This window comes from Bufo gargarizans, chromosome 7 (assembly GCF_014858855.1).
Source record: "Bufo gargarizans isolate SCDJY-AF-19 chromosome 7, ASM1485885v1, whole genome shotgun sequence".
In the NCBI taxonomy this organism is placed as follows: domain Eukaryota; kingdom Metazoa; phylum Chordata; class Amphibia; order Anura; family Bufonidae; genus Bufo; species Bufo gargarizans.
The window spans coordinates 6,703,400-6,718,969 of NC_058086.1; the positions used below are offsets into that span (position 1 = coordinate 6,703,400).

Below are 15,570 nucleotides of genomic sequence, written 5' to 3' on the forward strand. Positions count from 1 at the left end.
TTCCTTAATAATATGCAGATGTGTGTGTTAAAGGTGAACCGTTCCTCTAAATGAAAGATGTGCCAGATCAGTTTCACTTGTCAATATACTGCCCCCTACTGGGGCTGAATGTACTGCAACCCATTCAAGCAACAACCCTGCTTCACTTCACCTGCCCATCGTTGTGGTACACAAATAAATTTCTCGCTCTGTTGTCTTTGACATATGTGATCTGTAAACCGTTGTTGTGTTTCATCTTCTCTGGCTGGAAGGTGGCATTAATAGTGTCAATTTTTATGACAGCCTTTGGTTCCTTTGACTGAAATAGAAAGCATACGAGGAGTTAAATAGCTATAATAAATCCTGTGTTTTCTATAGGACTGTACAAAAAGTAACCACAGCCACGTACTGTACATAATAACATGGAGAGTAGAACTATAGCGCAAGTAGGACTTGCTCAGATGCATAACGTTTCATTATTCTGCCATTAATCTTTACTTACATAGACTTTGTCAGACTGGGGTTCCATGGCCCCACCAGAGGAAATTAATCTTGGGCCTTATATTATCAATAAAGTCTAATAGTTTTGAATGAAAGAAATAGACCCCAGTGGCAAGTGATTGGCTCCAAAGGCAGCTCCAAATGGAATTTTTCTCCTGGACTTTTGGGGTTCACTGTGGCGTCAGACACTGGGCCCACCCGAGGATCCTCTGGTACTTGGTGGGTCAGTCCGACCCTGGACTGGACATTTCTTTTTACCTTGATAAACAATGTTTAGGCTACTTTCATATATTCCACATTACACATTGATGCCGTTTCAGACCATGATCAGATGTGGGAGATTTGCAGATGGGTGGTTTCCACTGTGGATTCAAGTCGGCCGCATGCCTATTATGTCACATATTATATCCCTATGGATTTTTGCCATGAACTTCACATTTCGCAGAACAAAACATTAAAACCCACAGCAAATCTGCAGGGAAAATTCAAGGCGGCAAAAAGTTGTAAGCTTTTATATCTGTACTGCTATTTGTATGGAAGCATTAACAATATGAATGTGTGATTTATAAAATGCACAGAAGTAATTCTCCTACGATGGAGCTGTAAACAATGGAGGATGAAACTGTGTTGTGTATGCATGTTAGCCTCCATTGTCTGAACAGGTTTGTAAAAGGAAATCTATTTGATTCTGATCATCCCCATCTCATTGATACTTACATCTGACTTTATGAAATATTTCAAGGTGCCATCCATCTCTGTCAGGACAAACTTCCTTGCTAGATAATGTCCGTTATCTCTTCCTCGCTTGAATAAGGTTCCTTCCTTCACTCCTGATAAGAAGAACATTAAATCTAGTGATAGAGGTGAAGACTACATTCCACAGGCATCAATGATTCTATTCCTATTATTATTTTACTTCACACAGAAATAACCATGGATGGAATCTGCATGTTTAAAAAATATTTTACAAACACAATTGTTTTTTTATTAGAAGGAAGTGTAGAATCAACCTACATGACTATACTATGAAATAATAAGAGATAATGGCTTTCATGTCTATGCTATAATATAAAAAAGACATTGATGACAAGATGCCATGGTCTCCATTTCCAAATGATCACGTCTCCTTACCTTTGGTAAAGTCATCTGAACCTTCCTTTTTCATAAATTGTTTGCGTTCATATTTAGCCCGAATCCACTGTTCTCGCAATACACTGTAAATGAAAGATAAAGCTAGTAAAGAAAATCAGAGATTTCAGAAAACCTTTGCTATGGCAAAAATACAGTTTTGATCAGTTCAGGTCCAATCTCTGTGGGTCCCAATGATTGCTACAAAGAGGAGAGAGAAGCGCTTTGCAGGTAGAGGAAACTAGATGGACTGAATAGAAAGTCTATGGTCATGTCTCACTTGTGTCTCCAGCTGGAAAGAGAACGTGATATACAAGAGCTTCTCTCTCCGCATTCTAGCAATCGTGGCAGTCTGTCTTAGTGCTCAGACCCCCAGCGGGCAAAACTTTTGAGATGTCTGTAAGTTTTCGGAAAACTAAGTGACCCTAAAGGCTACATTCACACGTCAGTATTTTCCTATATCCCGATTTTTGGTCCGTTTTTTGCAGATCCGTTGTTCCTGAAAATGTTTCCGTATGTCATCCATATGTCATCCGTTTTTTGCGGATCCGCAAAAAACGGAAACATGTATAAATTTCAATAATCAAATAAAGTTGTTTGGATTTCTTTGAAAAAAAAAAAAATTTGTTATCTGTTTCCAGGAACGGATTCCGCATAAAACGGATGACATACGGAATGACATCTGAATGTCTTCCGTTTTTTGCGGATCCATTGACTTTGTATTGTACCAGGATCTGAATTTTGCGGAAAAGAATAGGACATGTTTTATATTTAAACGGACATGCGGAACGGAACAACGGAAACGGACAGCACACATTGTGCTGTCCGATTTTTTTCCAGGACCCATTGAAAATGAATGGGTCCAGATCTGGTCCTGATCTGTTCCGCAAAAAACGGAACAGATCAGGAAAGAAAAAACGGACGTGTGAATGGACCCTTAGGCAGGGTTGTCAACCAGAATTTATTTTTTCTGGGCAATTTATCCAAAAATCACGGGCAGCAAAAGTTTTTGGGGGACAAATTGGAAAACCATAAAGAAAGATAAAGATCAGAAGTAATAAATGTACTGTATATAGCTCAATAAAATATTTACCAACAAAATTATCTAACCAAGTACCACCAGCCTCAAAAAAAAAAAAGTCACGGACACAGGAAAAAAGTCACCTATTTTTAAGGAATGTACAGAAATTTAAGAAAAAATGCTACCAATCACTGTTCAAGTCAGGTTTCTTTTTTTTCTTTTTTTGCAAAAAAAAATACAAAAACGCCATAAACAAAAAAGACTGTGTGAAGTAGCCCTGTCAGAGGTTCTTTGGGATTTTTTGGAACAGTGCTGCAGAAATCAGCCCTGGCTGCTACTGTAAATGGAGCTGTGCAATTCCATTGTCTGTTTCTGCCATCAGAGCTACTGAAAAACAGCAGATCAGTGGGGTTGCCGGATGTCAGACCACCTCCAATTTAATACTGATGGCCTATTCGAAGAATAGGTTATCACTATAAAAGTCCCGGAGAACCCCTGTATTTTTAGCAATGCTGCTCGGTGAATGCATTACAACCATCATTACTGATAGGGATCACTGAAGCAACAAAGGAATGTTCAAACACAGCAAACACATTCAGACTAAATAAAAAAAATTGGGTTGATGCAATCTACCGGGAGGCCTCTGAACATAACATTTTCCTTTCTTTTTCAGTAGCTTAGAAAAATAAGTGTCATTAAGTGGCAAAAATGATATTCCTTGAAATTGGTGTGAGACAGTACTGCACTACCATTATACAGTTATACAAGATAACAGCACTACATAGTGTGTATGGCTTGTTCACATCTGTGTTGGAGGCTCCATTTGGGGCCTCAGTCGCAGATTCTGTCAAAAAGACTGGATAAAAAAGCCTGCATGCAGGACTTTTGTCTGGTAAAAGACAGGATCCCGAGCGGAAACTGAATGGACTCCATTGTAGACAATGGAGTCTGTTCAGCTCCATTTGTGTCAGTTATGTGACAAATCCGACACTACCATTATTTTCTGGGCAGAACAATGGAAATATAGAAAGGTGAACTGCTGAACAACAGTATCATACAGTGCAGTAAACCATTCACCACATTACTACTGTGCAGTGCCCATATGACAGTGGCAGGTACCCAAATGCCAGAGTAATGGAGGCAATAGCCCAAAGGTAAGGAAGGTTGGCACTTGGCCTTTCCAACCTATAGATGTAAACCTATAGGATAAAGGGCCATTTTGCTCAAACGTGCAAGTATACAAGGCTATTAATATTTATACGTAGACGTGATGCATACACCAAGTTTTAAAGCAGTGGAAACCATTACAGAAGGTATAATAGATTATGCCAATTTACATGTATAAATTACAGATCTATATTATAATCATATACATTTTCATTTAAAAAGAACCTGTAACCATGAAATGCCGTGTAATTTGCAGCCTATTATAGAGCGGGAAGAGCTGAGCAGATTGGTTTATAGATCTATGAAATTATTTAGTAAAACTTGTAATTTATCCATTTAAATCTCTGCTCTTTCTGAGCTCAGTGGCCAAGACAACCATCTTATGAGTGGTTGTTAGTCTCCCCAGTGTAAAGGGCCCTTTACACTGGCCGTGAATAGCATAGATCATCGCTAAGGAGCGTTCAAAGTCAACACAAAAATTTGAGCAGGAGGAACCGAGCTGATTAATGTATAGTTTATGGCAAACGTTTCCAATAACTTGCATTTCATTCATATCAATTCCTGCTCATTCTGGGCTTTGAAGTCAAGGAGACGGTCCTATCAGTGACTGGAAGCTATCTCTGATATTGACAGCAGTCAGTGATAGGACCGTCTCCTTGACTTCAAAGCTCAGAATGAGCTGAGATAGTAATGGATAAATTATAAGTTTCACTGAATCTTTTTCCACAAATCTGTATATGAATATGTTCAGCTCTTTCTGCTCTATAACATGCTGCCTGAAGATTGTGCTGCATTATCATGGGGACAAACACAACAGTGCTGGTAACTGTGCTGCCACTAACAACCAAAAGAAATGAGGAATTCTTAGCAGTAGGCTTTCTGACCGGCGGAGCACGTTTATATTGGACATAATGGATTGTTCTAAATATATTAACAGCAATTTCCATGGTAACCTGACAACTTCAGGAACAGCAATAAACCAAGAAGAAAGAGATGGAAGGTATGCTTACTGGCAGTCCTCATGTGTGAGTCTGTGGTAATAGATGGGAACATGAGCCTCATATTTAGCTTTAGCTGTATCATTGCCATGCCTGTCAAGAAACTAAGAATTCAAGAAAAGAAGTTAATACATCAGAACAGTTAAAAGAATACAATAAATATAGCTGAAGTCTTCCGCATACTGTATTGTTATGTAAGACATGAGTATTGCAGAATATGCAGTATTTTGTAACCTGCTGAACTATGTGACCATGTAACTCCATCGCATATCATTCACCTGTCATCTACAAAATTTTGCTGACATCAGAAATGGTGTCACAATGAGACATTTCCTGTTTAGCAAGCTTACTGTTTACCTGACGCCTGGTATACTGTATATTGCTGCTGTGAATGCACTGTACATAGGGTAACATAACACACAAGTGTGGGTATAAAAGGCAAAGAGAGGAGGCAGCGCCTCATGTGTGATACTGTTTTATAAACAAATATGGTAAGATAGTAAATTGCGCTTACCGCATGCGCGCCGGGAACTTGCCTAAATTAGAACGGACATTTGAAGAGTGGCGTTTGCCAGCAGTCTGTGACACAGCAATCCAGAGAGGCTGGGTTAGTTTCCAGACTAGATGAGCTCTTCGACGTTGCTCATGCTAATGCTCTTAGCACAATAACAATTGCTGAAAATACGGAGTTCCCACTAGCTCACCGAGAAAAGGGAAGAAGGGGATCAATGGCTGGTATAGATTCAAAATTTGCTGCAAAGAAGACAATCAAAGCAGCTAGACAGAAAGAAATGCTTGCTAGAGAACAGCAATGGGAAGACTTGCAAGGAAGGCATAATAAAATGGTATCTAGTGAAGAAAATGAAGAGGCAGGCAGTAGTCGGGACTGAGATGTTGGGGATGAGGGACCTGTTGAGGGTTGCACTTATCAGACTTCTGCAAAAATAAAAAAAGAGGTAGAGAAAATGCTGTAACACCACAGCTAAAGCTACTATGGACAGAACAAAGATTTTAGATCGGAAAGATGTTTGTCATTGCTGAAACTGCAAACAGCTTAGGTCACAAAATTAAAGACCTTGTCCTCAATCATGACTCAATTTGCCAAAGGAGAATGAGTTTCAAGGCAACGTGCCACTGGTGGTTCAGTGAGATGGCAAACCCACTGCTGATCTAACAGCCATAGAATAAGTTGATAAAGAGCTGTCCACCCGGCACTGGAGGAATGGAGCATATGTTTTGAAACACGGGGCGACTTGTTGGTGCTTATGTTCGTATGGAACAAAAGCTCGCTAAGGAACTACTATCGCTGGCATCCAAACATCATATAATAAAACTGATCACTATGCTATGTTTGAAGTTTGTTTTCGAGTCACATCATCTCCATTATCTCAGTCAATGGATAATTAGAGGGAGTTTTGGGAGGTGGTTTTAATTGTTCTTGAATCTGTCCCAGCGAGAGGAGTCCAATTTGTGGCACCTGGGGCCATGTATCACTCTCTCTGGCCATTGAAAGAAATTAACAATCTTAAAATTTGGGTGTTTCAAGACCAGTTCCATAACTACTGTGAAAAATATCAACTTTATTTTTTTTTATTTTTTAAGTTCCACCCTACTACGTTTATAGTCTGTAAAACAAAACATGCAATGCAACAGCTCTCTGCAAACCAAATAAAGTACAAAAATGCATAATAATTGCTAATGCTATACTTATAAATTAGAGATGCTTGGCAAATCATTTTGTACAAAATTATTTGAGCCCGTCTGCCACACGTCAAGGCGATCTCTGTAAGATGGGCACATAACAGGTAGAATTTAGTGTTAGGAACCCGTCTTACAGAGATCGCCTTGATGTGTGGCAGACGGGCTCAAATTATTTTGTACAAAATGAATTGCCAAGCATCTCTAATTTATAAGTATAGCATTAGCAATTATTATGCATTTTTGTACTTTATTTGTTGCATTGCATGTTTTGTTTTATAGTGTTGTTCTCAGCCATAGAAACGTGCCCCTGTGCATTGGGATGTGCTGACTGACCCCCTTTTTTCTATGCAGTTTGTACTGGAGGTGTGGCTGACTCTTCAGTCGTGCTTTCCTGACCAACTTGTCTGCCCCATAGGCTGATTTTAATTAGTGTGAGTATATAGCTTGACTTTCTCTCCCTCACTCACTGGAAGCCATTTGGCACCAGGAGAGATATAGTTGTGGACTCTCATTGCAGTCTTTGGTGGCCATTTGGCACCAGGAGTGGTGTGCAGTGGGCCCGGCATGCATGTTAGTACCTGCATTCCTTGGATATAATGGAGGCCATTTTGGCACCAAAGATGACAGAAATTAAAGCAGGCCCAGCATGCATGTGGAACCTACACTCCCTGAATTGTATGGTAGCTGTCATGGCACATAACAGGTAATATTTAGTGTTAGGAACCCGTCTTACAGAGATCACCTTGACGTGTGGCAGACAGGCTCAAATAATTTTGTAAAAAATGATTTGCCAAGCATCTCTAATTTATAAGTATAGCATTAGCAATTATTATGCATTTTTGTACTTTATTTGGTTTGCAGAGAGCTTTTGCATTGCATGTTTTGTTTTACAGTGTTGTTCTCAGCCATAGCAACGTGCCCCTGCGCATTGGGATGTGCTGACTGACCCCCTTTTTCTTTTCAGTTTATATTTATGAGTGTAGTGCATACAAAATGTGCGTACCAAGCGTGGCCTCCATTATGTCTCTTTCCCAGACTGCTAAATTCCAAATTTGCCCAGTTATATAGTGATAAATCCCTTCATATACATAGACCAACTTGTCATTCAGGTCTCTGGAAACTCTGGGTGGCAGCACTGTACAACTGCATAGGCCACAACAGTTTATGTTGCCCTTGTACCGTATAATAGATTTACACAATGTATCAGGGCTGCATAGTGTGTATTTTATATAACCAATATGTCCCCCATAACCGCCTCACTGAGATTGGTACCCTTCTTTCCCAGACTGCAGAATGCCAGATCAGCCTTTTTATGAATTGGCGAATCCCCAGTATTGTAGAATACCTAGCTGGATCCTGGGAAAGCTGGTTAACAAATCATATTTAACGTCTACTCATGTAAGCATATGTATTTAATGCTCTTTAGCTATCTATTAAACTATTGCCATTTATAATATACTGCATAATACTGCTAATCTCCTTTATCAACAGCAACGCACAATGCAAACATGTCCATCCTCCACTGCTTTACTTTACACATGTGACCTTCGCTTCTACCTTTTGATATATGTCCAAACCTGCAATAACATTTTTCATGTTTTATGAAGTATTCCAAAAGCTTCTACTATAAATGATTGTTACTCCATGCAATTATTTCTTATATTATCATAGTATATGCCAGGGGCGTAGCTATAGGGGAAGCAGGGGAAGAGGCTGCTTTGGGGCCCTGACCCAGAAAAGGCCCATCCAGGAGGAGGAGGACTAAAAATAAATTGTCAGGGCCCCCTCAACAGTATTACACAATGAAATTATATACAGTGGCAGTATGGACGGATGGAACAGCTGCCGGGCCTGGTCTGAGAGAGTGATCTTTACTAGCCACAGGAATGGGGGTGGCATGAAAGGAAGGGGGTGCAAAAAAAATTACTGGGGGGGGGCCCCATTCAAAAATTTGCTGATGTTTAGTATATTGGGGTGTAATTGTGAATGTTCAGCATTCAGAGACAGGAATTCATACAGCACCTTTTTGGTTAAGAGGGGGATGCAGGCCCACCTGTAATTCAGTTAAACATTCTGAACTTGCAAACTCTACAAATTCACCCGGTTCATACTTCATAATATGAATATTATTACCTCAGCTGGAAACCTTTTTCTTCCACCTCAGTGGGGACATACCCTAGCAATGCACAGAGACCTTTGGCCAGTTTTTACTGTGTCTACGTTGTTGCACACTGATGTGTGTAATGAATAGAATTATCTTATGGTAAGTGGTCAGTAATCACCTCTAAGTTATAAGAGAAAAGAATATATTAAATATCTACTGTGGACATTCTGGTCTATAATAAAGAAGGAAGGAAGGGATTTGGACATGTATGAACTATGAAGGAAGCATCTATTACCTGAATCTGGTCCTCTTCCCATTTGGCCATACTCAAAGACTTCACCTTACTGATTTCGGAGAGGTTTCGATGAATACCACTACAGGTCACACACAAAAAGACACCCAGAGTATAGGAGGCCCATTGAGGATCTTAAATAGAAAATGCAAGATCTTCAGTGAAGATTCTGTTGTGAACTCAAATAAATGGCCGCATTAGGCCTCATTCACAATCACACACAGACATAAAGAGTGAATATGGAAGGTTTTGTGTTATTATGTCAGTACTGTGCCATTATCATGTTGTTCTACTGTTTTTCATCCATACAGAGATCTCATGCACATGACCATAATTTAGGGGGGGGGGGGGGGGGGGGGGGCATGCTCACAGCTGGAATCTATGTTTTGCGGATCTGCGATTTGTGGACCACAGAACACTTACGGTCGTGTGCATGAGGCCTAAAGCATGCAAACAGAATGAACATGGAAGTACAGCCATGAATAGTGCCATAGACTAAGGCCTCATCCACACAGTTGTGTCTGTATTTCAGTCTGCAAAATACAGATACTTGTGTGCATTCAACATATTTCTCACTCCCATCAATGGAAATGATTATTCTCATTTGTAATGTGGACCAGAATAGGTAATGTTTCATAATTTGCAGAATGACTACACGGATCAACAAAAAATATGGATGTGTGCACAGCATGAGATGAATAGGTTAGTGTGCTAGCCGCAAAAATGCAGGTACCACACCATTGAAAAATACAGTCACGTGCATGAGGCCTAACACTGATCTATCTTAGGGACCTATTCTATAAGGTACATGTACATATGGCGGAATATGCGCTGAAAGGCCACAGAATGGTACAGTACCAGCAGAGTGTATGAAATGAAACAAATCTGTACACTTTGCAGATTTTTTTGTGTGGAAAGTGACTTGCCACGTGGATTTACAAATCTGCAGTATGTCAATTATGTTTGCGGTTTTAGCTGCGGATTTCACCCTTTTCTAATGAAGCAAACCACATCTAATCCTCACCAAAATAGCTGTTAGAAATTGCAGTTTTTGGTGCGGTTTGGGTGCACAAACGCACAGATGCCCTAATAGGTTATATACACAGGATGAGATTACCCCTTTCATGGTTCATTCACAACTGCCCCAAGCTGTATATATAGACCAATACTGAAAACTTCACTCCTCAAAATTTCGCTTAATGGGATCCGAACCTGGTTTTGGCACCAGATATGCAGCTCTTAGACAGTCATATTATAGAAATGTAAATAAGTCATTTACTGTCGTGGGATGATGTAGCAGGATATTATGCAATGTTCAGGCAGCTTCCTATTAGCTCTAATCGCGTACAATGGGAAAGTGACTTGTCACTGACTTGGACCATTACAAAAGTCATGCAGGGCTGGATAAGGATGACATTTTTCAACTATGATCCCATCTGGTACCTTCTCCATAATTAAGACCTTGGCACCCACGTGGCATTATAATGTTTTTTCATAACTACTCAAAAAGGCACGAGTTAAGGAGAGAAAACACTATTAGAAGGCAACATAATCTGTAGTCCAAATGAGACAGATACTTCTAAGAAGAAATCCAGCACTTGCTTTAAAAATTCTTGTTGCGTTTTATTAATCCATCGTAGCAATATAAATTACAGGAACACAACGCTCCACAATAGCATTCGTTAACGCGTTTCGAACACAAACTGTGTTCTCAATGGTAACTGAATGAGACTTGCTTAAATCACATGCTGAGCCCCACACCTGGTTAATAGAACAGGAATGAGGATTCTGCAGTCCGGTCAATCCAAGCCTACAATACTCAGTCGCAAACACAGATACTTCTAAGCCCGATGTTCTCACCATAGTTTGCATTTTATGGCTAAAACCCAAGCTGCAGGACAATACAAAGGTGAACAGCCCAGGACAATGCAAAAATGCCTTAATTACCTTGAAATGTCGTCTTCCTCCCATTACTTCCTCGCTTGCTTTGTTAACGTGTTTAACCCACCCTGCCTCTCCTTTCATTTTCTCTCACCTGGCTCTCCGCAGTCGGCACATTTTGTATTTCCTTCTTTTCTCAACAAATTCCTGACTGACTTCTTGTTCCAATCCTGTTCCCCAGACATTGTAATGTAAGGTATAGTTCACAGTTTCAGATTAAAGTGACACTCGTGACATGGAGATATTCCTGGGCCAGATGTGACAGCCATACACTGTCCAGGTGCCCAAGAACAGACTTGCAACCAAGCTTATCTACGTCCAGGTGGCCACATCTACAGCGTCAGAAATGTCTTCGCAGGGCGAGGTGACTGGTACTGTCTGTTAGATCCAGCCTCTTATGCAGACTGCTGCTTAGGGGGAGGGAGGTTTTAATTAGTAAACCTGTTTTTCAACATTTCAGTCTGGCATGACACTTGGAGGAGGCCACAGAATATTCGCCAGGACTTGTACACACACATACTTATAAAGTGAAAAATTATTCTAAATGTCATTATGCATTGGTTTAGTATCACACGTTGCTTAAAGGGAACCTGTCTTTACGCTGACCGTATAAAATAGTGACAGAAATGCTGATTTCAACGGTGTGTCACTCATCAGCTAAAAGTAAGTGGTCGCCGAGAATCAGCATCATAATCATTGCAGCCCAGGCCTTGAAAAGAGTCAAATCTACCTGAGAAGAGTCCTGGTTATTCATAATCTCCTTCTCTATCACCCATCTGCTGATGATTGGTAGTTCTCTACTAGACAGAAAGGGAGAAAACTAGGTAGAAGACTATCAGACATCAGCAGATGGGTGAGAGTCCAGGAACTCATGAATAACCAGGAGTCTTCTCGGGTAGATTTGACTCTTTTCAAGGCCTGGGCTGCAATGGTTATGATGCTGGTTCTCGGTAACCACTTACTTTTAGTAAATACTGCAACAAATAATAAAAAATGTATAAGGTTAAACCTTATATACAGCTAGGAACCAGACAGGTTCTGGAGCAGTTTAATAAGTTTATTAAAGAGATTTTTTAAGATTTTTATATTGATGACCTATCCTCAGGATAGGTCATTAGTATCTGATCTGTGGTGGTCTGACACCCAGGACCCCCGGCGATCAGCTGTTTGAGAAGGGACTGGCACTTGCAGTAGCGCTGCGGCCTTCTCTCAGCTTTCCCTAGGCCAGTAATGACATGTTCATCGATCACATGGCCTAGGAGCAGCTCAGCCCCACTCAAGTGAATAGGGCTGAGGGAGATACCAAGCACAGCCACAATATAATGTACGGGGCTGTGCTGGGTGAGCTGCGCGAAGGCCGCAGTGCTCACAGGTGTGCCGATGCCTTCTCAAACAACTAATCGGTGGGGGTCCTGGGTTTCAGACCCCCATCGATTAGATACTGACGACCTATGCAGAAGATAGGACATCAGTATAAAAATCTTGGAAAACCCTCTTGATGCAAATTTATTTCCCAGGTCAAAAAAAGGGACATTTAGGAGTGGACAGAGAAACTTGGGTCCAAATGAGGGACTGTCCCTCCAAAAGAAAGACACTTGGGGGTATGTATACATTTAAATGAAGTAATGTCTACCTTGGGCCACAGCGAAAAAAAAAAAATTAAAGCCACAAATAAGTTCACATAATAGAAACTCGACAGGAACACTTACTAATGATGGAATATTATTTCCCAGCTGAGTTTCATGCTGTCTGATGTTCAGGTGGAATATTCGGTACACCCCTTTCTAATAAAGCCAGTTTTTGACCCCCCCCCCAACCCCCTGGGGGGGGGTTCTATGGCAAATACCAGAAAATAATTAAAGGGGTTTGTGGGCTAATTATACTGATTACCAATCATAATGGTCATCTATATCAGATCTGTGGGAGTCCAAAACCCAACACCCACACAAGCAGCTGTTACCTGCTAGCACTACCACTAGGGATAAGCGAATCGACTTCGGATGAAACATCCGAAGTCAATTCGCATAAAACTTTGTTTTAATACTGTACGGAGCGAGCACTCCGTACAGTATTAGAATATATTGGCTCAGATGAGCCGAAGTTATTACTTTGCGAAGTCTCGCAAGACTTCGGGTAATAACTTCAAAAATGAATTTCTTCTGTTAAAAACCACTTGGAACCAAACCTGAGTTCAGGAAAAGGTAATAACTTCGGCTCATCTGAGCCAATACATTCTAATACTGTACGGAGCTCCTGCTCCATACAGTATTCAAACAAAACTTTATGCGAATTGACTTCGGATGTTTCATCCGAAGTAGATTCGCTAATCCCTAACTACCACTAAAAACAGAGCCAGAAGAACAACTCTATTCAGGATGTGGAAGCCTTGCAGGGTTACTGCATGAATGGAGGTGAGCTGCAATAACCCAGCATGGTCACAAAATTTTGAATGAAGCTGTGATTCCCAGAGCCGTTCTCAGTAGTTAAGGGGTTTTGACGACACCTTCCCTTGAATAGGGTAGGGTTGCATAATAGTGGTTTAAAGAATTTATTAGCAAAAGAGGTTCTTTTGTTTAGGGATTTAATTGAAAATAGCCACCACCCGATTATATTGTCAGAAATCTGTCCCAGGATGTATATTGCATGCAGTAGAATGAGTAAGCTACGCTCAAGTCCTGTGTGGGAGTGCCGTAAGAGCTCCTTCCTGTTCAGACTGAGCGGCAGCAGCAATATGAGCACATAGTGTACCTGTGCGTTAAAAAAAAAAAAAAATTGATATGTCATACGTACTAATCCACTGATCGCTAGACTTTCTACTGAGCCCGTCTCTTGCACAGAGCACTTGTTTCACATTTGCGTTGTGGCTTTCCTGTTTTGAGATCCGGCAGAGGATCTTATAACCGGAATTTAACGGATCTGTGCCATTTAATACATGCGGATGCATCAGTTTCGCCCAGTTGTATTAAATCCAAACTGGAATACCGGATCAGGTATGAAAATCATTGTTAGTCAATGCCACCGGGTCTGATGCATCCGGGTGTATTCCAAAAAAAATTGATCTGGCACCATTGACTTACATTGATTTTCATGCTGATCTGGTTGGTTCCATTTCACAGACCGGACAGAAAACCACAGCTTGCAGAGGTTTTGTGTCTGGTCAAAAAATGCAACAAAACAGAACAAAATGCATCCTGATCAGTTTTGTCTCCATTGACAAAGAATGAGAACAAAACTGATCTGTTTTGGCCCATGTAATGCTAGTGTAATGATAAAGCTAAACTGATGGCCAGCAAGCGATTTGTACCAGACACACTTTGCGCAAGCCGTCACACTCTGAACACCCCTGAGGGCCGTGGTACTCTTTACCCGCCTCCAGCTGGAAAAGGGACTTTGGCAGAGCCCTTCCCAGGTGTCAGTAGCAGGGCGGTTGGTGGCTGGGCACACCGGCCGCAGTTGGGAAAAACCCAAAGTAAATACCGTGACACTATGCAATGGCCAATAGTGAAACACGAGACTGGTCAGTAAACGTAAGCCAGGGCACAAGAACCAGAAGACAACCAAAACCACTCACCAGAGTCAATAACCAGAGAAACCACTCACCAGATAGCTTCAGATCCAGAACCAGGGAAGTAACTGAATAATCAGCAGTGAGGGAAAAGACCAGGTTTAAATATCCCTCCACAGATCACCTGACACCGCTGAGGTCACACCCAATCTCCACACTCAGACAAGGGAAGCACAGGTGAGGGCTGAGAGTGTGCAGAGGAGGGAACCTCCCACCACATATCTAAGTCAGGAGACATGACAACAGAGGTTCCCTGGGAACAGCTGACGCTAGGGGTTCCGGCGTCCCGTCTCCCAGCAGTAGCAAGATCCGGAGTGGAACTTATAGAGTGACGTGCGTGCGTAAAGCGCAAACCTTTACTAGCTACACCCTCCAGGGTTGACACCCCGCCCCTTGTGGCCAGAGAGGGGTGAGGGATGTCCTACCGGAGGGCCAGTGACCGCCTGGGAGACACGTCTTCGCGTGATGGCATGCTTCCGGTGAGACTGCGTATGTCTCCCTGGCTGCCTGACAGCCCAGTTTTGAGATCCTCTGCCAGGTCTTAAAACCGGAAATCCACAACGCAAGTGTGAAACAGGCCTAAACTTGAGCATGTGTGTTGTGCACAATCAGTCAGACAGGATTTAGAAATTTTGACAAAATCTCTCTTTAGCTGTTCCACAGTCAGTTGCTAATGCTGTTCTTCTAGTCCCCATATAGCTCACCATTTGCTCCAACAAGAAGGTACATTTATAAAACAGTTAAAATACACTTATTGACAACAACAACATGCAACATGAAGTGTAATATAATGATAATATATGTAAGTGGTTACAATATTACCCTAAAAGAATAAGTTTACTGGAGAAAACTGTTCAACTGAAAGCAGGCTCTAGTACAATGTTGGGCGGCCTCTAGCATGGATAACAGATGAGATACAGTTGGGCATGGAGGCATTCATATTCTGTATAGTATCCTGCGGCAGATTGGCCCACAGAAGTTACAGCTGGGTCTGTAGATCCTGCACACTTAGAGATAAATTTGGTGACTGGGCAGCCAAGGAAGTATTGCAGTCTGGTGGAGACATTCCTAGGAACCCCTTACTGTGTGTGGGTGAGGATTATCCTGCTGAAAAATACCAGTTGGAAGCTCTGCCATGAGAGACAATACATGTGGCTTCATGCTCAAACCCAA

General features: G+C 41.4%; 1 protein-coding gene across 5 annotated transcripts in view; it reads right to left on the reverse strand.

The window, feature by feature from the left end:
* LOC122943114 (arf-GAP with dual PH domain-containing protein 1-like) overlaps positions 1 to 14,915 on the reverse strand; it is a 52,048-nt gene extending 37,133 nt beyond the window's left edge. For 3 of the 5 annotated variants that reach the window (XM_044300576.1, XM_044300579.1, XM_044300575.1), the window contains exons 1-6: positions 10,927 to 11,225; positions 8,895 to 9,025; positions 4,807 to 4,898; positions 1,612 to 1,694; positions 1,198 to 1,310; positions 152 to 298 (exon numbers count right to left, since the gene is read on the reverse strand). In XM_044300576.1, the coding sequence (XP_044156511.1) occupies positions 152 to 298; positions 1,198 to 1,310; positions 1,612 to 1,694; positions 4,807 to 4,898; positions 8,895 to 9,025; positions 10,927 to 11,017 (657 nt within the window). In that variant the 5' untranslated portion in view covers positions 11,018 to 11,225. Of the gene's footprint in view, positions 1 to 151; positions 299 to 1,197; positions 1,311 to 1,611; positions 1,695 to 4,806; positions 4,899 to 8,894; positions 9,026 to 10,838; positions 11,226 to 14,822 lie in introns of those variants that run through there. The other 2 variants (XM_044300578.1, XM_044300577.1) reach the window with 2 other exon arrangements.
* Positions 14,916 to 15,570: the final 655 nt, after the last annotated feature.